Source organism: Acipenser ruthenus, chromosome 58 (assembly GCF_902713425.1).
Source record: "Acipenser ruthenus chromosome 58, fAciRut3.2 maternal haplotype, whole genome shotgun sequence".
Classification (NCBI taxonomy): domain Eukaryota; kingdom Metazoa; phylum Chordata; class Actinopteri; order Acipenseriformes; family Acipenseridae; genus Acipenser; species Acipenser ruthenus.
In genome coordinates, this window is record NC_081246.1 from 2,882,758 (window position 1) to 2,906,002 (window position 23,245).

Genomic DNA, 23,245 nt, shown 5'->3' on the forward strand with positions numbered 1-23,245 from the left:
CGTTCCAAGTAGGTCTGAGTGCAGCTGCTCAAATATTGAGTTTAATTCATATTTTCAAATCTCTGAGCTGTTTTGAAATGGCCAGCTCAAGATCATAGTTTACATAATTGCTGTTTTCTTAGATTCCCTATTAAAGTAAGTGAAGTGATGTCTATGCAGTTGATGTGTGCAGCAAGGCAATATATTTGCTCAAACAATGCTTTTTACTCTTTAATAAAATATATTTCTCATATTGAGCAGCCCAATAATTAAATAATTTGTTTCATGTGCAGAATAAAGACTAGCAGAAAAAAACACAAACCACAAAGCCTTGAGTAGATGCTTGCATGCCACTTTTATTCTCAAAACTACTAGTGCTGGACGATAATGACATTTTCTGTTATCGGCTGTAAATTATCACAATAATCATTATTATTATTTGTTTATTTAGCAGACACCTTTATCCAAGGCGACTTACAGAGACTAGGGTGTGTGAACTATGCATCAGCTGCAGAGTCACTTACAACAACGTCTCACCAGAAAGACAGGGCATAAGGAGGTTAAGTGACTTGCTCAGGGTCACACAGTGCTTCAGTGAGTGAGCCGGGATTTGAACTAGGGACCTCTTGGTTACAAGCCCCTTTTATTTAACCACTGGACAGCCTTATTATCAGCTGATAAATCAAATATAGAACATTATGATCGATAACATCACAATAATCAATTATTGTTTCAACACTAAAAACTACCAGCGCTATTACAGGAACTAGCTCACTGTGAAATTCATATTTTATGAATCTCTCTACATTTCAGCTTGAGTCTTCTGCTGCTCTTCTACTCTGCTGCTTCTTTAACCTTTTGAAAAATAAATAAATGTATCATTAAATACTGAGGAAAAACACAAACACAGATTTACTGTTGAACTAGTAATTAAAAAACAGAAACGCTAGACCATTACACAGGACACACTGCTTGACACAGATATTCCTGTTTATATATAGTTAATTAATGTAATGAAAAATATGAGCTTACATGTTGTTACTGTTCCAGAGTTCACTGTTTATGCCAGCTTTGTTTGTTATTGTGTAACAGCCAAATCCTTTTGTGTCACTACCTGACAGCAAAGACTATACAGTCAGGCATGGACCCTGTTCATAGTGTGCACCCTGAGGCACACCTCTGTTAGGTTGCAGGTTACTTTATATAGTGTGTAACACTACACTCAAGTTCTGAGATGTAAACTGTGTTTCGGCTACTCCTTTGAGTAATCAGTAATTGTTTAGGTATCTCATATCATAAACATGGTGGTGTAGTGAGACTGTAGTCCAGAAACTGTGTGTGACATCCCTACCACTGTAATTTCACTTTTTAACTTACCTTTCCCATATCACGGCTTTTAGTCCTCAGCTTGTTGACCTGGGATTCAGCGATATCAGCGCGCTCCTCACTCTCCTCAAGCTCGTGCTGCACCTTCCTGAACCTAGACAGGTGGGTGTTGACTTGTTCCTCCTGAAAGGCAAATACAATGAACAGGAACATTTGGTTTACTTGTGAGGGCCAGTGCCTATCAAATACATCAGGGGTTGAATTAAAATGAAAAGTAATTTGTTACTGTCAGATCTTGTGACTGTGTGTTAATTGTCAGTTTCTTTGCATCACCAAAGCCATGGATCATGTTTTCTGTTTATAACACATTCTCAGGAGCGTGCCGGAGCAATTGGAAACATAACTTGATATGAACAATATGCACTAGCCAGTGTAAATGAACACTGAGTGTATCCATTTGAATTCAGTTTCTTAAAATCAAATTAACTAGTAGGTAAAGCTGCCATTTTAAATGTTGAATATGTTTTGACATGCAAATAAATAAAGTGCTAAGAGAAGGGAATCACGCCTATCATAAAACTTTAAAGAATGTTTTGTTAGTGTGCGTTCCAGTAATTTTTGCACTTTTAAGCCGTGGTATACAGTAATCCAAACCATAGCTACTGAAATGCTGCACCACATTAAAAAGTATCTCTATTGGCTTGGGGCTTAGTAAAATGCATTATCTGAGCTTTATCTCAGAATTTTCTCCTATAGATATTTCACTGCAGTAAATATCTTGCTAATTTATATTTGGTTTATGAACATTTTGGGTGATTTAGTGTAAATTCTGCTAAGTTTGCCTTTTGATCGCTGAATCTCCCAGCAGAAAAAAAGCTGCTTTATAAAAATAATTTAAAAATACCAGTCTTTTATGCTAATAAAAAAAAAAAAAACTTTGCATGCAATTACATCATCGATTTAATTGTATCAAAATTATAATGATATGTCTGCAAAGGGCTTAAGGGTAGTAATTCAAGAAAACAACAATGTCCTAAAAAAAGGGAATATATGAAAACAACAAAAGTGTCACTTACAGCTTCCTCAGCCTGCCTCTTGTAAGCCTTCACTTTCAGTTGCAGCTTATCAACCAGATCCTGGAGTCTGAACACATTCTTCTTGTCTTCTTCAGCCTGCATGCAATAATAATAATAATAATAATAATAATAATAATAATAATAATAATAATAATAATAATAAATGTCAAAGCCTGATAATGTAATGCTGAAACATCATTAAAACTTTCAGAAGCTGCTGTATTACCTGGTAGGTGAGCTCCTTGGCCCTTCTTTCATATTTCCGGAGTCCTTTGACTGACTCAGCACTACGTCTTTGCTCAGCTTCAAGCTCATTTTCCAGCTCGCGCACCTGGAAATTATTGTAAATATTAAACCCAGTTCAGTTTCTTGTACAAGGGAATTATTAGTCTCTATGTTCAGCTCACCCTGGTCTCCAGTTTCTGGAGCTGTTTCTTTCCACCCTTCATGGCCAGCTGCTCAGCCTCATCCAGACGGTGGGTCAGGTCCTTCACTGTCTGCTCCATGTTCTTCTTCATTCTCTCCAGGTGAGAGCTGGTGTCCTGTTCCTTCTTGAGCTCCTCTGCCATCATAGCAGCCTGATATTTGAAGAAAGTAGATGAATGGAATGAAGTGATTTAGAACTGTAGGAGCAGTAGGAGTGGGGGGATTGTAAGGGATTTAGCCACTGGTGCTAACCTCAATAGCTTGATGGTAGGGCTCTGACCCTGAACACTATAATCAGAAATGTATACCTTACACTGGTGTGTTGAATAGCTTGGTCAAAATTGGAGAGGCAGACAGACATACGGACAGACACTGTGACTCACATCAGTAATAGATTTCTTGGCTTTTTCTTCTGCATTTCTTGCTTCCTGGATGGCATCCTCTACCTCACCTTGCAGCTGGGAAATGTCAGACTCAAGCTTCTTCTTGGTGTTGATGAGACTGGTATTCTGTCAAGGTAAAGGTTGTAAGTTGATGACAATGATAAATATAAAAAAGAACAAGAATTTAAAAATTAGGTGTGAAAGAAAATCTTCCAACCTGGGAGTGCAGCAGCTGCACACGCTCACTGGCATCAAGGAGCTCCTGTTCAGCCACTTTGCGGCCTCTCTCTGTCTGTTCCAGAGCAACCCTCATCTCTTCAATTTCAGCCTGCATCAGGGTGTTCCTGCGTTCTACCATGGCGAGCTGTTCCTTCATGTCTTCCTGTCCTCGGAGAGCATCGTCAAGGTGCAGTTGGGCATCCTGGATAGAAAATAGAAATTAGTAAAATCATTAGGAACATTTTTAAGACAATGGAAGTGTTCTTTAATAGCTGCAATGACAGAAACAGTCCGCACCTTGAGTTGACCTTGGACGTTCCTCAGTTGTTTCTGAGCTTCAGCTGCTTGGCGGTTGGAGTGACTCAGCTGAATTTCCATTTCATTCAGATCTCCCTCCATCTTCTTCTTCACTCTCAGGGCGTCGTTGCGACTCCTAATTTCAGAGTCAAGAGTGCTCTGCATTGAGTCGATCACTCTCTGACTGTTTCTCTTCAGCTGCTCAAGCTCCTCGTCTTTCTCGGCAATCTTTCTGTCAACCTCAGACTTCACCTGGTTCAGCTCAAGCTGGATGCGAAGAATCTTTGACTCCTCATGCTCCAACGAGGCCTATAAAAAAAAGTATTGTAAAAGTTGTTATAAACATGTCTGTGTTTACATTACTCCAGTTGTAAGAAAGACATTGGTTAGCTACCCTAGCTTTTGTTATACCTGAATCATTTACATTTGTAAGGTTTCAAAAATCATACCTAATATCATACCTAAAAACATGACATCATGCTGAAGTCATCACCAATTATACCAAGTAAACAATATTTAATTTAAAATAATTGTACTTACACGAGACTGCTCCTATACAAATGTGATGCAGGGATATATTTTTTAAATGTTTTCCAACAGCGTTGGTTACTTGAAAAATATTTGTTTAACAGTAGCACATGCAAACAGATGTGATAATAGTGAGCATATGATTGGAAATGACAATCACACCTAACAAGCTACCTTTTCCTGATGGTGATTTATTAACATGTCATACTCTGCTTTACCTTACACAGCTTTGTAAAATATGTATTGTTGTATGTATTGTTGTAGTTGCTAGGCGATCATGAAATGTATACTGGTAGTGTTTTATTATGGGATGCTTACTTTGACTTTTTTTTTTGACTGAACAGTCATGCAGCCCATTCCTGCATTTATTTCATTTGCCTTATAAAGTATAAAGAGAATGAAAATGAGAGAGATATGCAGAAAATGGAGACGAGAAGGTGTGTGTTTTTAAAGAATTACCTCTGCTTCCTCCAAGGCGGTTTGAATTTCTGACTTTTCAGTTTCAATCTGCTTCTTTGACTTCTCCAGCTCATGAATAACCTTCCCACCCTCACCAATCTGCTCAGTCAGATCAGAGATCTCCTCTACAAGATGAAGAAGATGAAGAATGTTGTTAATATCAGAGCACTTTAAAACAGGCATGGACTATAACGCTGCTGGCTCCTACAGTCGTGAAAGACACACTACAGTTTTTACTACAGGACAATATGAGTAAAAAAAGCTTGCATGTCTTATTGGTGTTCGCTGTAGACACATTTGAAGTTATGCCTAGACTTACAGTGGCTCAACGGAATAATGCTATTGGACATTTGGAAGCCTTCGAATCTCAGTCCGCCATGGCATGGCGTCTGAATGTCTCCAAGACATGCATCATCATGATCCACAACGTATACAGCACAGCTGTGATGGTGAGGCCATCCCTCCCATTAAACTGTATTCTGCTGCTTATCTAGCATGACACTGAAAAACACTTGTTTGATCTGTGTTGTTGGTGCTGCCTTCTCAAACTGGCATGCACTCACCCATGTAAGACACAGATTCATAACAGTGGACCTCATACACCATTTTTGCAGGAGACAATATCATTGTGTCATGCATCTGTCACATGCGTGTCCTGTTCTTAAAGTGCTCCCATTCCCCCTATACAAGTTATTATGCATGCTAATGCCGACCCATCACCCATTCCTCCGTTGCAAAAGACTGTAGTATGCCATTGAACATCTGCAATTCCATACAAACAGAAAGTTATGCTAGCACATAGATTCATATTAAAGCACTATTGGTAATCCTTCTGTCATGCACCTGTATCTCCCTATTTACCATACATATACACTTCCCCTCATGCTGCCCTGCATGCAGCTCCACACCCCCCACACAACAAACTGACACACATCAAACACGTGGATGCCACACTAGACATTGATTTGTGTAAAGGGAACAGTGTGCCCCGGACTGGATGGTCTGACAATTCATTCCAGGGAAAGGTGGAAGTCGGCCATCTAGAAAGGGGGCGGAGCAACAGTACACCCTTGTGATAATATCATTATTTTTACAATCAACATTTAAAAACCTCTACACTGTTATACCGAATAATGAAGGGTTACTTGCAATAAAGCACTTTCTTGATGAACGGATAGAGAAAGAACCTCCAAAGATATCCTTTTGAGACTGGCTGAACTTGTGCTCACATTTAATTGTTTTTTCTTTGTTTTTAATTGAGGGCTGTTAGCATGGGAACTAAAATGGGACCATCACATGCTTGCCTTTTTGTGGGATCGGTTGAAAACAAATTTTTACAGCAATATAATGGAAGCACACCTAACCTATCTCTTAGGTACATTCACGACATCTTTGGAATTTTCACCAACTCCAGTGAGGATTTAAAACAGTTCATTCAGTCAGGAACACATTTCCACCCAGCCCTGGATTTCACATGGAACACATCAGAAACTGGCAACAGTATATCTTTCTTAGACATTCCATCACTGTTTTGAATTCCACCACTAACACCACTGTCTACTACAAACCAGCTGATTCTCATTCATATCTGCAGTATGACTCCTCACACTCTAAGGCTTGCCGTGACTCGATTCCCTATTCACAACTGTTAAGACTCAGACGTATCTGCAGAGACGATCAAAATTTTTTCGTCAAAAGTGAGGAAATGTGTGTATTTTTTGGAAATTGTGGCTTTCCGGACAAGATCATGACTAAAGCTAAATCCTGCATTTCAAATATAAATAGAAAAAATGCTTTATATAATAATAATATACAAAACACAAATGATAGAATCCCTCTGGTCTTCACTTACCACCCTACCAACAGAAAGATACAGACAATCGTGCAAAGAGACTTTACAATTTTACAACAAGACCCATCTACAGCATCTATTTTCAAGACTCCCCCCTTGATGTCATATAGAAGAGACAAGAATATAAGAGAATATGTGGTACACAGTGCTATTCGTTCTTTCGGAAGAACCTTTGAAAGGCACATATCCATGTAATAGACCACAATGTAATATCAGTAAATACATTCATTCTAAAGCAGAGATTAGAGGCATTAAATATTCATTCAACATTCATTAACATTTTACATGTACCTCTAAAGGAATAGTCTACTGCATTATCTGCAAGAAATGCAACAAATTGTATATTGGGGAAACTAAAAGGCGTTTAGCAGACCAGTTTGTAGAACACTTAAGAAGCATTCGCATTAACACCACTGCATTTCCAGTAGCCCGTCACTTCAACAGTGATGATCACACTGCTGAAGACATCACAGTCTGTGTGATCAATCAGTGCTATGGAACAAATGTTGCTCGGAAACGAATGGAAAGAGAGTTTATCTTCAAACTGGGAATTTTGGAACCTCTGGGAATGAACATTCCATTCTAATAATCATGACACCATCCACAGAACTTTTGTATAATTACAATTCTTGAACAACAACAAGTTTACTGCACTGTGTTTACTTCTCTTTTTAAACAGCTGAAGAAGGGATTTTGCCCGAAACGTCGTGAAAATAAAAGATTTTTTAATCTTTTAAACTTTTTGTGTACATTTTGTAAAAAAACCTTTTCTTTCATATGCTTTCAATTTTGTACACTGCAATTCAAAGGGAGATTTATTTAATTGACTTGAGGGTCATTGTGTTGACATGATAAGAAGTTGTACTATTCTAAAGCTGCTGTTAGGAAACTGCCCTGAAGTTGAAGAAAATAGTGTAGTCTTAAGGTTAGGTTCTTACATGTTCTGTAATTTACTTAAAAAATGAGCAGTTAATATTGTTGTCTCTACATGGTGTCTCATTACCTGATATCCTCGCACAACTAGTATTATACAAGTTTCAACAAACCTCATTACATCACAAATGATGTGATGCTTTTTCTTTATGAATATTCTTAAATAGTTAAATACTTAAATTGTTTCTTCTCTTTCATTGAGGGGTGTCCCTGGTTTTACTTGCTGGGGCAGGTAGATGTAATGCAAGATATGTTTTAGTAAGTAACGTCAAGGTAAATACCCTGCGGCATGCAACGCAAGGGGGCTTACGCTGTAAATTCTTGTTCTCCCGTTTAAGGGTTTCAAGGTGGTCCAAAACTTCTTCATAGGAGTTCTTCAACTTGAAAAGTTCAGTGCTGAGAGAGCGAGTCTCTTTCAGTGCAGCCTCCAGCTCTGCCTGGACTTCTTCAAATTTCTGCTTCCAGTCCGCTAGAACCTGAATGAATATGTGTCATAAATATACATCAATAGATTTCTGGTAATAGTCCTAGTAGCTGATTGATCTCAGAACTTTGTCAAGTTGGGTCTTAAAGAATCCACGTTATTCTGCCTCAACAACATGACTAGGTAGTCCACGCAATACCCTCACCACTCTCTGTCTGAAGAAATGTCTCCTTCTCTTTGATGTAGGAATTTTAAGTCCGCTGGTTCTGGTTACTGTACCGTGCTTAAAGTATTGGTTCGTTTAACTATGTCAACTCCTTTTAATTCAGTAAACTAATTTAGCTGTGGGATTGCAACAGACTTACAATAAAAATATGAATGTTCTTTGTTTTCGGGGAGAGGGAGGGTTGCGGTTCTCCAAGTACACAGAGTTTTTGATTTTTTAGTTTGTCATCATTCTTAACAACCTAAAACAATCAAGAAGTTCATGCTCCTTCTAAAACAGCACGTTAGCCAGTGAAACAAACAGGTACACAATTGTACTAAATGGAAAACTATTCAATCACACCTGCAGAGTGAAGTGATTAGTGTGAGAGTCTTTTAAATACATGTACAAGGGGATCGTTTCTAGATTTAAGAGAGAACCCATTGTCTGTTTTACTGGGCATTAATGTTCATTCGTGCCTGTAAAACACATTAATCAACTCATCACCGTATGTGTGAGAAAAATCAATCCTCCAGCTGTCATTATGTATTTGTGGAAAACTGATGGTCAACAGCAGACAATATCTTATCCCTCTATAGCCACCTTTGTGATAAACATCTTTTTGGTACCTTGTCGAAGTTTCTCTGCTTCTTGTCGAGAGCAGAGGCTTGTGCATTTGCTCTTTCTACATCAACCATGAGATCTTCAACTTCACTCTGGAGTCTCAGTTTTGTTTTTTCCAGAGAGGCACACTTTGAGTTCACAGCCTCAATGTGTTCCTCAGCATCTTGAAGGCGCTGTGCTAGCTTTTTCCTGTGAAAAGTGTTCAAGTACAGAAAAATGTTAAAGAATGATAGAATTTAAATGACTATAAAGTTGTAACTTAACTATGATTATTTACTTTGCTTCTTCAAGCTCCTCCGTGCGCTGGATAGCATCAGTTTCGTATTTTGATCTCCACTGAGCCACCTCACTGTTAGCCTTGGACATTGCACGCTGCAGCTCAGCCTTGGCTTCCTGCTCCTCCTCATATTGCTCACGAAGCAGGTCACAGTCATGGCGGGCAGATTGCACACCATGAGCCAGGGCAGTCTTGGCCTTTAAAGAATTATGGGAATGTTACACATTACATTTAAAAGACAAAAACACTGTATATAAAAAGGAAGGAGACATGTATTACTTTTGTTTCTTCCTCAATGTGCCTCTTGAGCTCCTCAATTTGCTGAGTGAAAGCCTGTTTTCCTCTTGTGAGCTGAGAAATTAAAGATTCTTTCTCATCCAGTTGGCGAGAGAATTCACCTAAAGCAAAAATATTCATAGCTATTTAAAAACAGTCCTTCCTTTTACAACATGTAGAATAACATCATGTAGTAACTGCAGTAAAAGCATACCATTCTCTGTCAGGAGACGGGCTCTTTGAGCACTGATGTCATTGATCTGACGGATATTCTCATCGTTCTTCGTCTTAATTTCACTATATTGGTCCTCCAGAGAACGACACATCTTTTCCAGGTTTGCCTTTAATTAAAAGTTGAAAAAGATTAGTGAACAAGAACTCAATTCTTTATTGTATATTGAGATCACACACTTGTGCTGTTTACCTTGGATTTGGCTACAGATTCCATGTTGCTGGAGAGGTCATCAAGTTCCATTTTATATTCACTTTTTTCTTTCTCAAGCTTCTGTTTCACACGCTGGAGGTTGTCGATTTGTTCTCCCAGTTCCGCCACGCTGTCGGCTTGCTTTTTGCGAAGAGCAGCGGCAGTAGCTTCATGCTGCAGAGTGGACTCCTCCAGGTCTCGTCTGAGCTTCTGAAACTCAGCTTCACGTTTCTTGTTCATTTCAATCTGAGCTGAAGTTGCACCGCCAGCTTCCTCAAGCCTTTCACTGATCTCTTCAAGTTCCCTGGAAAGATCAGCTCTCTGCTTTTCAGTCTTTGCCCGAGACGCTCGTTCGGCCTCGATTTCTTCTTCAAGTTCTTCAATGCGTGCCTAGAAAATGAAAAATTGAGCGGTTGAAATTAAACATTTATAATCATTTCTCATCTGTGAATTAAAAGATTTTGTTTCCGCACAATACCTGAAGCTCCTTAATCTTCTTTTGAAGTTGAGCACCCAAAGCTTGTTCATCTTCAATTTTGCTCAGCAGTTGACTTGTTTCAAAGTCCTTCCTGTAAAGTATATATATATATATATATATATATATTTACATGGTTCTTTTGTTAAGTATCCAGAGTTTCTTTAGGATATACATTTTACAAAATACAATCTTACTTTTTTATCTTCTCATCTGATTGTTGCTTGTCGTTTTCTAGATCCATTATGGATTCCTGGGCTAGTTTCAGATCACCCTCAAGCTTTCTTTTGGCTCTCTCAAGGTCCATACGGAGTTTCTTTTCTTGCTCCAATGAACCTTCAAGCTAAATAAAAGGAATAGCAAATTATATTATATTAAATTGTTTTATTAAATTAAACCCCATTGAGAGTCTGCATCGTCGGCTTCACTCACATCATCCACTTGTTGTTCCAGCTTAGACTTTGTTTTGGTCAGAGTGTTGACTTTGTCCTCCTCTGCTTGCAGGTCATCAAGGGTCTGTTGGTGTGCCTCTTGGAGGGCTTTCTTTTCCTTGGTTAATTTTGCAAGACTTTCATCCTGAGCAGCCATTTCTTCAGTAAGGTTTTTAACCTATATGAAAGGGTTCGAAACCAAATAAATTGATGTATTTGCTGTCCAGTTTTTTCAATAAATAATTGTATGTCTTTTGTTAAAATCCTAACCTTATTTTCTGTGGCATGCTTCTCCTTCTCAACTTTGGCCAATGTAAGCTCTAGGTCATCAATGTCTTTCTTGAGCTCACTGCACTCATCTTCCAGTTTCCTCTTCTTGGCAGTCAGCTCAGCATTCATTTCCTCCTCATCTTCCAATCTCTCAGTAATCTCTTTAACTTTAGCCTCAAGCTGGATTTTGTTTTTGATAAGCCCTTCACATCTTTCTTCAACATCAGAGCGACTTTCCGCTTCCTTTTAAGACATTGTAAAGTATTGTTATCAACAAATGTAGATTTGAATGCATAACTTATTTAGCACAGCACATTTACATGATACTGATACAGCAATCTCCTGAGATACCATAGTTAAAATGGGCCCATTCCCCACTTCCAAAAATGAATCTTCAGTACAAAGCCACTACATGGCACTAGTAATGGGATCATGCTGATGCAAACACTGCCACCCATTTAATAGTAGGCAAGTGTAACAGAAGACACTTTATTAAATCCACAGAGAGCATCTTTGCTAGAGATTGGGATTCACTATCTCAACAATCAAATTTTGTTTTCTAAAGTATGTTTTCTCACCCCTTCACTGGCTTCTTTCCTGTAAATAACCAATCAGCTTCTGCCCCTATTGATTGACATGCTTTCAGACAGTAACTTGCTTTAACCCAGAAACACTATTGAGGTGAAATGACCCAAGAAATGCAAACAGATAACCGGAGAATAAGGCTAGAAACCGAGAGCTTCCAGCTTCATGTTTTAAATAGAAAATACCTGTGTGCTATAATGTGTTTCTTTCAAAAGTGCACATTTATGGCCTATGTTGCTAATGGAAGTGCTTGAATTACTTTAAGAGAAAGTATATAAAATAGTTAATAAAGCTCAATTATAACCTGACTTCACTTAATTGAGTAACTCTTGCCTTAATCAATACTGTACAATGGGGCCCATTGTGCCCTACTTTTTATGGGTCTCTACCTTCAAATAGCAGACTCCTGTCCATAAATTGTACTTATTTAGTCCATAAGAAGACACTTTTAAATCTAGTGCATCGCTAATTTATCTAGGCTGTGACTAACATTGAAAGTAACATTATGTATGTGGACTAAAAAGCCATAGTACAAAATAGACTCATACCGACTGGACTTGAAGCAGCAGGTCATTCTTTTCCTGCATCACAGAATTCATTTTCTCCTCAAGCTCCTTTCGTTTTGCTTCTGCTTTGGCCAGATTTTCTTTGCACTTTTCAAATTCTTCCTTCATGTTGGCCATTTCCTTTTCAGATTCGGCACTCTTCAGGAGTGGCTTGATCTTAAAGTAGAGCTTCATCCATGGCCAGTGTTTCACATTCATGAATGAACGAATGTTGTACTGGATGGTGAAAATGGACTCCCTATAATACAAGAACAAGGTAATAACTTCAGTTCTAGACTACTTATTTTACTTAAGTGCAAATGCTGACTAAATACTACATGCAGTCTGGATAATAAATGCACCATATGGCTACTTCATAAGCTGGGCTGTTGTGAACAAGTACATTACCAAATAATAAAAAGTAAAAATTAATACCTCTTATGACCTGCTTTCAGTCATATTACATAGTTACATTGATATGAGGGGTTTACTTTTTTAATTATCTCTTGAAGTGAATCTCCTCAGTAACTCAAATATATCAAGCAGTTCAAATGTTTTTGCAATTCTTCTGAGGTTACAGTATTTCTTCATTCACCTCCTTTCCATCATCTTTTGGAATTCCCTTCTCATCAGAAACCCACGACAGCGAGCCTGGGTAGTAGTCATGAGTGCGGCCAATTTTTCATCTCGCATCTCCTCAAGTACACCCAGCAGACCAGCTTTAAAGAAGACCTGTATTCAAGAGATTTACAGTAAAATATGGTTTTGTCTTAGCATGGCACCACATTCAATTAAGAGAAGGGAGTTCACTTAATCATGTAATAAACAAAGAGTCTCTATCTTGAAAATGATTGATTTTCATAAGTGTAATGTGCTTTACATTGACCTATAAATTAGTGCTGGGACAAATATCCGAATATCCGAACGAATATTGTTTTACATGTATTCAGATACAAAAATCAGGTGTTCGTATTCGCTACAAATGACAAAAAAAATACCTTGCACTTATTTACCGCCTCACCAGAATTTGCACGACTCTTTAAAAAAATGGCAAATGAAAAAGAGCTATGTGTGATACGTAAGCAGTAAGGCACGGCAGGGTGTGGAATATACTCTAATATCATCTCACCGCAGGTGCGTTATAAATCACAAGGCGAAGCGGAGTGGCTTTAACCTCCCGGGGTGTGGTGATATTAGAGTATATCCCACACCCCGAAGTGTCTTATTGCGCTTATAAAGTGGATCAACCAGTATGGAGACCGTACATGCAATTTCGAGCAACATGGTGTTTGATCATTGTTGTCCTTGTCGTTGTCTAAGGAAGTGCAGGGCACAGTGTGGCTCCACTGTCTATGATCATTTGAAGATGGTGCCCAGTAATTTTTTGGCTTCCCTCACACCTGTGATCAGTGACAGATATTAAGCTTGGCTTCGCAAAGGAAATGCACCACTGTGGACCTAACACTGTGGTTTGTCTATCGGCGACTCAGTCCGGCTAGTTTGCTTAGTTTTGGCATCATGGTGGACAGATAATTTATTCCCATGGGCTCCCTTGAATACCACACTGCTTCAGAATCTCTGGGCACTGGCTTCAGGGATTTTACTAATATATTTTTTCAAACTTACGGGGCAGAGAGGATTTCCAGGGATGGAGTAAATGAAACCTGTGAGTTTTTCTTTATTTGATTCATTATAATTCTTGTGATTCTTGGTTTGTTCATTAAATTTGAAAGTGAAATATTTCTGGCATTTTCATCATGGCAAAACACAAACAAGTCTGCTTTTAAATCACACAAACCACGTCTGGACATATTTAGTTGCACATCAAACCAAACCTTTCTCACAAGAGCTGTGGCTCTGTCAGGTGACAGTGCTGGGAAGGTTTTAATTTTTTTAAATCGTCCTCGTCGATCCAGGGGTATTGACAAGAGTATCCATGCCAGATTTGCAGTACCGCTTCACAGTGGCAACAAAGATGTTGCATTTTGAAATAGTTGGTCACTCATCAAATTCGCATTGCAGTTTATTGCTGAACTATTTAAGAAACAATTAAGACACATAGCTTGAGATTTAATACTCCCGTCCCTCTGAGCAGTGGCATAAAACTCTCATAGCAAATGATTTAGATCAGGGAGAGGAATTACATTGAAATCAATATTTGATGATTTTTGTTTTTTGTTTTAGTCAGTCAAATAGTGTCTTTTGTGTATTTTTTTGTATTTACATCTCGTCACTCACATCTTTATTGCGAATTTAAATATGGCTACCATTTTTTAAATTATGTTTTTATCAAAATTCTATATTACATGTGGTTAGTCATGTTTATTAATATAAATTGAAATAAGAAGTTCCAACACATGGGGATATGCTGTAATAGCCACACCCCCATGTGACCTGTTTTGACCAATCAGGATAGGATATTTAAAAGACCCATTTTATAAGTGAGATTAATATATATATATATATATATATATATATATATATATATATATATATATATATATATATATATATATATATATATATATATATATAGTATATAAAACACAGAATCAGCACAGCAGCTCTTGAGACTCTATTTAAAAGTTTTAGACAGCAAAAACAAACCAGATTAATGCACACACACTCCTAGTGATCTCTATTCACTTGATTTGTGTATTGGCCTGCTGTAAAACTCATGTCTCCAGACATGTCCAGTTTAGCGAGGGACTACTGAGTATGAAAACCTTTTTGATAGAAAAATATTTTTGATTTGGTGGTGAAGATGGTGGTGGGGGGAAGGTGGTGCCCACTGGAGGTCCATTGCCCAGGCCCACAAAAGCCTGGTGCCAGCCCTGATAATAGCAGTGCCATTTTAACTAATTAAGAAGTTACTGAGTTGAAGAGGGGAACAAAAAACTAAACTCGCGCCACCGGTAGTTTTTATTCTCTTTTTGAGCTGGTACAACTCTAAAAGGATACTTGCTATTACTTATACTTATATATTATTAAAATCATCAAGGTAGTCATCACTCTTTCAGTAACCACTGCAAGCAATGAGTGTCTGTTTTCTGTTTTAAGTTTGGTTAAAACCTATTTACGAACATGACCAATCTTCGTCTGAGTGATCTGCTTGTATGGCAACTGAAAAATCATTGGTAAAAATGCTTGATTTTGATGTCCTGGCTGATATCTTTGTTTTGGACTACTAGCTGTAGTAACTGGTGCTTCTGCTGATATCTGACATGAAGCCTAAACGATATCCTCTGCTTCACTAGGTTTATTCATGCAATCTGACAGATGTTTTGTTTTGTACATTTGTTGCAGAGTTTTATTATTCTGTGAAGTATGTGATAGTTTGGGTTATTATTATTATTATTATTATTATTATTATTTATTTCTTAGCAGACGCCCTTATCCAGGGTGACTTACAATTGTTACAAGATATCATATTATACATTATTTCACATTATACAGATATCACATTATTTTTACATACAATTCCCCATTTATACAGTTGGGTTTTTACTGGAGCAATCTAGGTAAAGTACCTTGCTCAAGGGTACAACAGCAGTGTCCCCCACTGGGGATTGAACCCACAACCCTCCGGTCAAGAGTCCAGAGCACTAACCACTACTCCACACTGCTGCCCACACTGCTGTTATTCACTATTTAAAACAGTTAGTAGGTGTTTATTTTTTATTTTTTTTATATATATAATTTAGTGGAATAAACCGCTACAGAATAAGACCATATTGCTACCTACTTTCCTGGCAGGTAGCAAATCCTCACTGCTGTTTTTTGTTGTGACTTTCTGTTATATGGAATGTAACAAACGAGAAGCAAAATTGAGTTTTTTTGTTACCTTTAATTTTACAGCTCCATTTCCAACGTTTGTTTTATTTGAAGTGTTTAAAGTTTAGATTTCAGTTTTCATTTGCTTGTTCAGCTACAAAAAGTCACAAGTAAACCTCGTATTATTAGTTTATGAAAACATGTCTATGGCCACTGTTTACTGTGAAGAAATGGCAATGGCAAGGAATGAAAAAAATAAATAAATAAAGAACACAAGAACAAGGTTCAAAATAAAAGGTTTAAGCAAAATAAATCCCTACTTTCCAGACTTTAAGAACATAAGAACGTTTACAAACAAGAGGAGGTCATTCAGCCCATCTTGCTCGTTTGGTTGTTAGTAGCTTATTGATCGCAAATCTCATCAAGCAGCTTCTTGAAGGATCCCAGGGTGTCAGCTTCAACAACATTACTGGGGAGTTGGTTCCAGACTCTGTTCCAACCCTGTTACACTATGCAATAATATTCTCAAGGTAATGCTAATTGCAAAGATATATTTATGTATACTAACCTTGGTGTGCCCAAATTTATACTCCTCGTGATTTACTTCAATTGAGGCCAAAAGCTTCTCTGATGCTTTCTTGTTGTCCATGAACTGACCCTCAGGGATGACACTTGCATTTAACACTTTGTATCTGTCAAAAATAGCAAATATGTGTGATGATATACTTTTAATAGTTGCAAAGAGAATTGTAAAAGAAAGAAAAAACATGAATGAGAGGGTAAACTCAATGGTGTTGATACCTTTGCTTGAAGTCACCATATAAGATTCTGCTTGGAAATCCCTTTCTGCAAATTCTGATACCTTCTAATACACCATTGCATCTCAGCTGGTGGATGACCAAGAAGTTTTCCATTAAACCTAAAATTACAATTATAAGTGTGTCACAAACTTATTTTAAAATCATGATACCTGTCACAAACATACATGATCATATTATAATTACCTGGAGTCTTTGTCTCATTGGGAATTAAGCAACGCACAAAGTGTGGATGGGTACTTCTTAAGTTGGTCATCAGTTTGTTCAAGTTCTCCTGTAGAGTGACAAATATATAATACATTTAACATTTGTAATTTACATAACTAGCACAGACTTTAAATGGTGGGAGGATCAGAAATAAACTGACAAGACTGCAGAAGAGAAAGCAAAAACACATACCCTGAAAAGAGCTGACACTGTTTGAAAGGAGCCTCCCTTCTTCTTCTTTCCACCCCCCTTTGCAGCAGCAGCCTCTTTAAATACAAAGAATAAACTTCAGACTGATAAAATAAAAATGATTCTAAAACAATCTTTAATACTCCAAAATTGATTCCTAGTATCTGTTCCTATTTCTAGGGGGGGGGTGCTTGAAGTGAACAAGTGTCTACCTGAAAAGAGGGGTAATAATGCTACTTTTCTAAGATGCATTGAAACAAATTTAGATATTATGAATAACAATAGCATTTAGCCTCTGTCAAAAAGAAAAAACACTCAAAGCCCTAAACAGCAATGAACATTCATTATAATAAGTGAAAGTGTTACTGTAATGAAACGAGTCACACATAATGTGATTTCAAAGGTGAATGAAGGTATGGCATTTTTCAAGCACCTGCAGCTGGAAAAGCGGCATAAAGGTGGGCCAGGAGTTTCATGGATGATTTCTGGTACAGCCCCACTACAGTGTCGTTCAGTGGGTCCTTGTTCTTGTCCAGCCAGCCAGTGACGTTGTAGTCCACAGTGCCAGCATAGTGCACCAGGGAGAAGTGAGCCTCAGGTTTGCCTTTGACTGGTTTAGGTTTCTGGAAGGCGTTGCTCTTGCCAAGGTGCTGGTCAAACAGCTTGTTCTTGAAAGAAGCGTCTGAGGCCTTGGGGAACATGCACTCCTCTTCAAGGATGGAGAATATTCCCATAGGCTAGTGAGAATTAAAATTCAAGTGTTAAAAAGAGAATAGCAAGAGACCAAGGATGGTGCAATGGTTACTATGTTCTTTTACATACCTTTTCAATAAGCTCAATACAAGCAGCCAAGTCCATACCGAAGTCAATGAACTCCCAAATAATCCCTTCTTTCTTGTACTCTTCTTGTTCCAGTACAAACATGGTATGATTGAAGAACTGTTGCAGTTTTTCATTGGTGAAGTTGATGCACAGCTGCTCCAAGCTATTGTACTAAATACATGTATGAAATATATGAATATTAACAGTAGCAATAATAAAACAAAGTAGTAAAAAAATATATAAGCAGTATGACAAATTAAACTTACATCAAAGATCTCAAATCCTGCAATATCCAGGACTCCAATGTAGAATTGTCTTGTCTGCTTTGTAGCCAGCATCTCGTTGATACGGACAACCATCCACAAGAACAATTTCTCATAGACAGATTTAGACAGAGCGCCAACAGCGTGATTGACCTAATAAAAGATACAAGATTAATTGTTAAATGAAAATACTATGAAGTTGAATTGTGTGCAATGTGCATGGAGGTTGAGAGCAAACACATTACCTGGGGGACAGTCTGCCCCTTGGTCACATACTCATTCCCCACTTTCACTCTTGGGAAGCACAAGGATTTGAGCAAGTCAGCTGAGTTCAATCCCATCAGATAACTGACTTTATCAGCCACTGAAACCAAACACAAAATCTTGTTGATGACATCTGGTAATCTTCGATGTTTAAATGGGTTGATATTGATAGAATATCTACATCTGTATTTCATAGCTGTTAGCCCATGTGTTTCTCAAACTCTTTTTAACTGTCATGTAAGCTGAATGTTTTGTGGTGTAAATATTTTGGGCTGTGCAGGGCATTTCTAGAGAATCACGGCTGTTCAGTAATTAATCAGGTTGTTTTAGTTTCCAACTTTGTATTATTATTATTATTATTATTATTATTATTATTATTATTATTATTATTATTATTATTATTATTACTATTATTATTATTATTATTATTAATTTCTCATTTAGCAGATGCTTTTATCCAAAGCGACTTACAAGAGACCAGGGTGAGAACTATGCATCACAACTACTGCTGCTGCAAAGTCACTTACAATAGGACCTCAGTTTTACTTCTCATCCAAAGGCTCATGATACAAGTGAGTGTTCCATCAAGTACACGAATAAAGCAATAGCGATATCTTTCCCTTTTGGGTAGCATAAGGCTTTCAGCAAGTCGGCTGAGTTTTGTCCCACTAGATAACTGACTTATCAACCAGTGAAACAAAAGATATTTTCTGTACTTTGCAGTTTAGATCCTAAATCAATTTTAATCTATAAATTGATGTAGTAGTTACATATTATTGTATTGAAATGTGTAACAAATGATCTTACACTAAATATGGTACATCTATGAGCAGGAACAAGCAGTGCTTTCTTTAATATTGTGATCACAACATAAGAACTAATTATATTGAATATAATGTTACTGACAAAATAATGCATATTCAGTTTACTGCTATATGCAAATTAACATGAATTAAGATAGCTATGATAAGTTGATAAATGATAAATGATAAATTTTAAGTATGATTTAAAGCACACATATTGCCTGTGTTTGTAAATCAAAGTTACCTTCAGTGCCATCTGGTTCAGCCTGCTCCTCACGCTGCTTCTGCTTGAACTTCATGTTACCGTAGTGCATCACCGCACCAGTTAGTTTGTAGATGCCCATTTTCTCTTCATTGGTGAACCCAAGAATGTCAATGGCAGACTGGATAAAAAAACAACATTAGGCACATAAAAGGGTAACAAACGCATTAAACAAAGCTAATCGATGGAACTTACATCTGTGGCATCCAACTCCTCTTTGTCATCAATGCTGGTGACGGTGATCTGCCCTTGACTGATCAGAGGGAAATCATAGGGGTTGGTGGTAATGAGAAGCATGTCTGGAAGGAAGAACAGCAACAAACACAAAATTGATTATTTCGAGAGAGACAGATCAATCAGCCAGTTAACAGAATGATTTATTTTCACCTACCAATAAGCTCTGGCTTGTGGTTGGTCATGATCTGATAGAAGATATGGTAGCTCCTTTCAGCTGACAACTGAAATGTTACTCTGGATTTTTCCAGCAAGTCTGTGATGAATAAGTATTACAGTCAGAATTTGAAATGTCTAAAAATAAGACACAGATGTAAAAGAGATACTACAGTAGAAAAAATAAACGTACATGTCTCAATATCAGCGGAAGCCAGTTTTCCTGTTGCTCCGAAGTGAATTCTGATAAATTTACCCTTAATGAAAATAAAATGAAATCACGCACATATGTTAATGCACTGTTAATGGTTTATGAAAGTCCAAACATGTAGTAATATAATGGGAACAAAAGCATCACTTACAAAGCGAGACGAGTTGTCATTTCTCACAGTTTTGGCATTACCAAAAGCTTCCAGCAGAGGGTTAGCTGAAATGATCTGATCCTCCAGGGTTCCCTATATAAGACACAATCCTAGAGTTAGTTAATGGAACTGGAACCCGTTGAATGTTCCATACTATTTGATGTCAATGGCAATAGTTTCCAACCTGGGCTTTTCCAGGAGCCACCTCTTTCTTCTTCTCACCACCAGCCACTGCGATTGTCGCAAAGTACTGGATGACACGTTTGGTGTTCACAGTCTTTCCTGCACCAGATTCTCCACTGAATACAACAGAAAAACATGTTAAGATGATATTTCTGGAGAGGTTTATGTTTTAATAATGTTTGTAATTATACGCATACTTACGTGATCAGGATTGACTGGTTTTCACGATCTGTAAAGGTAATTATATTAAGAATTTGATTAAAGATGGTATCTGAATTATTATTTAGTTTAACTGATAATAATGAGTAACAGATCCAGTGTGGGGTCACAGTAAATCAATGTCCATATTTTAATTTCTTTCCCCTGTCATGATATTAGTATTTACAAAAACAATGCTTTTCATAACTCATTCCATTTAGGATCAGAACTGCATGATATGAAATCCATTACTTCACCAAAAGGCATGAGATATAGAAACAGATGGAATGAATTGAATGTATTTAATCCAGATAAAAACAACATGTTTTTGAAATACTTACCAGTAAGCATGAACTGATAGGCATTGTCAGAGACAGAGAAGATGTGTGGGGGAGCCTCCATACGCTTCTTGCCTCTGTATGCATTAACACAAGACTGGTCGTACACTGGAAGCCACTTGTATGGATTCACAGTAACGCAAAACAGCCCTGAGTAAGTCTGAAATTGTATAATGGAATATTAAATATAGTTCATTCATAAGTAAATAGTCTTTTGATTGTATTTATTTATTTTTTAATGAACACTCTTACGTAGATCATCCATGCGGCATAACGCTCTTTGAGGTTATACAGCACAGATGGTTCACTGAGGTGGGTCATCATGGCCATGTCCTCAATTTTATCATACTTGGGAGGGTTCATAGGGTAGACGTCATCTTCTTTAACAGTGACAGTCTGGAATGCAAAAAAGGACAAACTTAAATCCTGAGAAATAAAAAGTTTTTGAAAGGCAAGGGTTTAATACATCATACATATTTACAACACTATTGGTGTAACTGTCTATGTAAGTTTAAGCATTTTTATGTGTTTCGTATCAAGATATTATACTTGCTGGTACTCAGAATATTGGGCTATATCCTCATTAATATGCAATTTTCATGTTTTTTTTTAAACATATAGTTAGAAAACTTGTTAAAAAATATAAAAGGAAAGTGCATGCTCCCCAAGTAATGGGAAAGAGCAGGTTACCATTTTCTACACATGCAGTAGTAAATAACAGAAATCTAAGCCAATAAGAAGATGCTGTTTTTACTCTAATGTGACTTACTTGTCCTTCATCAGTTTTTACAGTGACTTTGCCACCTTCTTTACTCTGGATAACACCTTTTAAGTACATCTCTTTGGCATCTGCTACGTAGCAGGCAGTTTTTGCATCAAAGGGTTTGCTTTGCGCCTCAATTCTTTCCCTCTCGGGTTTCCGGAGGTAGATGGCCGCCTCCCCGTATATCTCCATCTCTGCGTCTGTACTCATGATGATGGTTTACTGTGGGAATGCATAATGAAGACAGTTAACTGAACATGTTGGTCATTATTATATTATATCTGGAGTACAGTAATGTAAAACCCAGTGATCAGTGGTAAGCTGGTGTAACGAGTTAATTCAATTGTTTTGATTTAAACCATGTGGTTCCATTCTTGGTGTAACATTGACACCCTCCTGCCAAGGCCAATAGATCTGATCTCAAACATGGAAAATGTTAACCAAAACCAAGCAGTGCAGTACAGAAACAAGGACCAGAGGACAGAGTTGAAAATGACAGCTGGAGATTGACATAAGATAAAGAGAATGAGACACACAAAGTGGTGTGTGTGTGTGTGGAAAGGGCTACCTAGTCATGTTGTTGAGGCAGAATCACTTGGATCCTTTAAGACCCAGTTTGACAAAGTTCCGTGATCTGCTACTAGGATCCCAATGAGCCTAGATGGGCCAAATGGCCTCCACTCGTTTGTACATTTTATTATGTTCTTGTGTTAAAAAATAGCAACACTATTCAGCAACATATAGCACTTGAGAACTCTGCAGATGAAAAGGAGATGTTTCCATTCCAATCACTGAATACAAAATGAAGTATTGCCTTTAACATATGGATTTTGCCATGGAAATACAAGTAAGTACTTGCAAATGGATACATAACTGGTTAAAACATAGGAAGCGAAGAGTATCTTTAAGAGGTGAAACCTCTCTCTGGGCAATGTACAAACTAGGGTGCCACATGGCTCTGTCCTTGGACCACTGATGTTTCTTATCTGCATCAGCTACTTAGATCAGTTGATAATTAGCAAGTCTGTCAAATTTTTAGATGACACAAAGTTTGGGGGAATGGCTGATACGATTTCAGCAAACCCAGGACTACAAAAACATTTGGCATTAACGTGTTGAATGGCAGTCACAAAAATATAAGCTCCAAATACAACTGGAACAGGCTCACCAAGACAAAGACCTTGGTGTTGTAATAGACTCATCACAAATGATCTTATTAATGATATCATTCACAAGGCAGATTTTACAAATATTCCTTACCTTCCTTCACAACAAGCGCAGGAAGAAGATAATTTTGATACTCCACAGCACTGCAAATAAAAAGAGAAAAGCAATTTATTCTTCCTGTTCTGATTCTTTTTTTTTTTTATCTTGCTCATTCTGGGCTTCCCTAAGCATTCATTCAGTGCACTAATACTGACTCCCTGTCACTGTAGATAACACTCAATAGAGGTTTTCACTGGACTCCACTAGACCACTGAAATGAAGACAACACAACACGCCAGTGATATGAAACCCAATTAAAACACACAAGTTTGTGTGAAATGTTTAGAGCATGGCCATAAAAAAAACAATATTAATGTGACATTATTAGT

General features: G+C 37.6%; 1 protein-coding gene across 1 annotated transcript; it reads right to left on the reverse strand.

Moving 5' to 3' along the window:
• Positions 1–315: 315 nt before the first annotated feature.
• On the reverse strand, positions 316–21,865 carry LOC117407755 (myosin heavy chain, fast skeletal muscle). Its single transcript, XM_034914723.2, has 39 exons — positions 21,657–21,865; positions 21,140–21,283; positions 20,891–21,047; positions 20,553–20,580; positions 20,353–20,467; positions 20,169–20,261; positions 20,000–20,063; positions 19,808–19,906; positions 19,612–19,715; positions 19,399–19,537; positions 18,333–18,451; positions 18,091–18,240; positions 17,825–17,995; positions 17,436–17,739; positions 17,006–17,079; positions 16,793–16,880; positions 16,590–16,707; positions 16,357–16,480; positions 12,610–12,746; positions 12,018–12,273; positions 10,885–11,127; positions 10,616–10,792; positions 10,381–10,526; positions 10,187–10,277; positions 9,709–10,098; positions 9,499–9,625; positions 9,288–9,406; positions 9,009–9,205; positions 8,737–8,920; positions 7,789–7,954; positions 4,694–4,818; positions 3,707–4,015; positions 3,408–3,611; positions 3,191–3,316; positions 2,789–2,959; positions 2,608–2,712; positions 2,382–2,477; positions 1,357–1,488; positions 316–834 (listed from the first exon to the last, which is right to left on the reverse strand). Exons 1-39 carry the CDS (start codon positions 21,858–21,860, stop codon positions 814–816), a joined length of 5,817 nt encoding a protein of 1,938 aa, XP_034770614.2. The 5' UTR covers positions 21,861–21,865; the 3' UTR covers positions 316–813.
• Positions 21,866–23,245: the final 1,380 nt, after the last annotated feature.

Excerpts from the sequence above, each read along its gene's own strand:
- LOC117407755 (XM_034914723.2), bottom strand. The coding sequence starts at position 21,860 with ATGAGTACAGACGCAGAGATGGAGATATACGGGGAGGCGGCCATCTAC. Across the intron at positions 17,740-17,824 it reads GTATTGAGCTTATTGAAAAG|CCTATGGGAATATTCTCCAT; the intron begins GTATGTAAAAGA and ends AATTCTCACTAG. Across the intron at positions 10,793-10,884 it reads AGCATGCCACAGAAAATAAG|GTTAAAAACCTTACTGAAGA; the intron begins GTTAGGATTTTA and ends CCTTTCATATAG.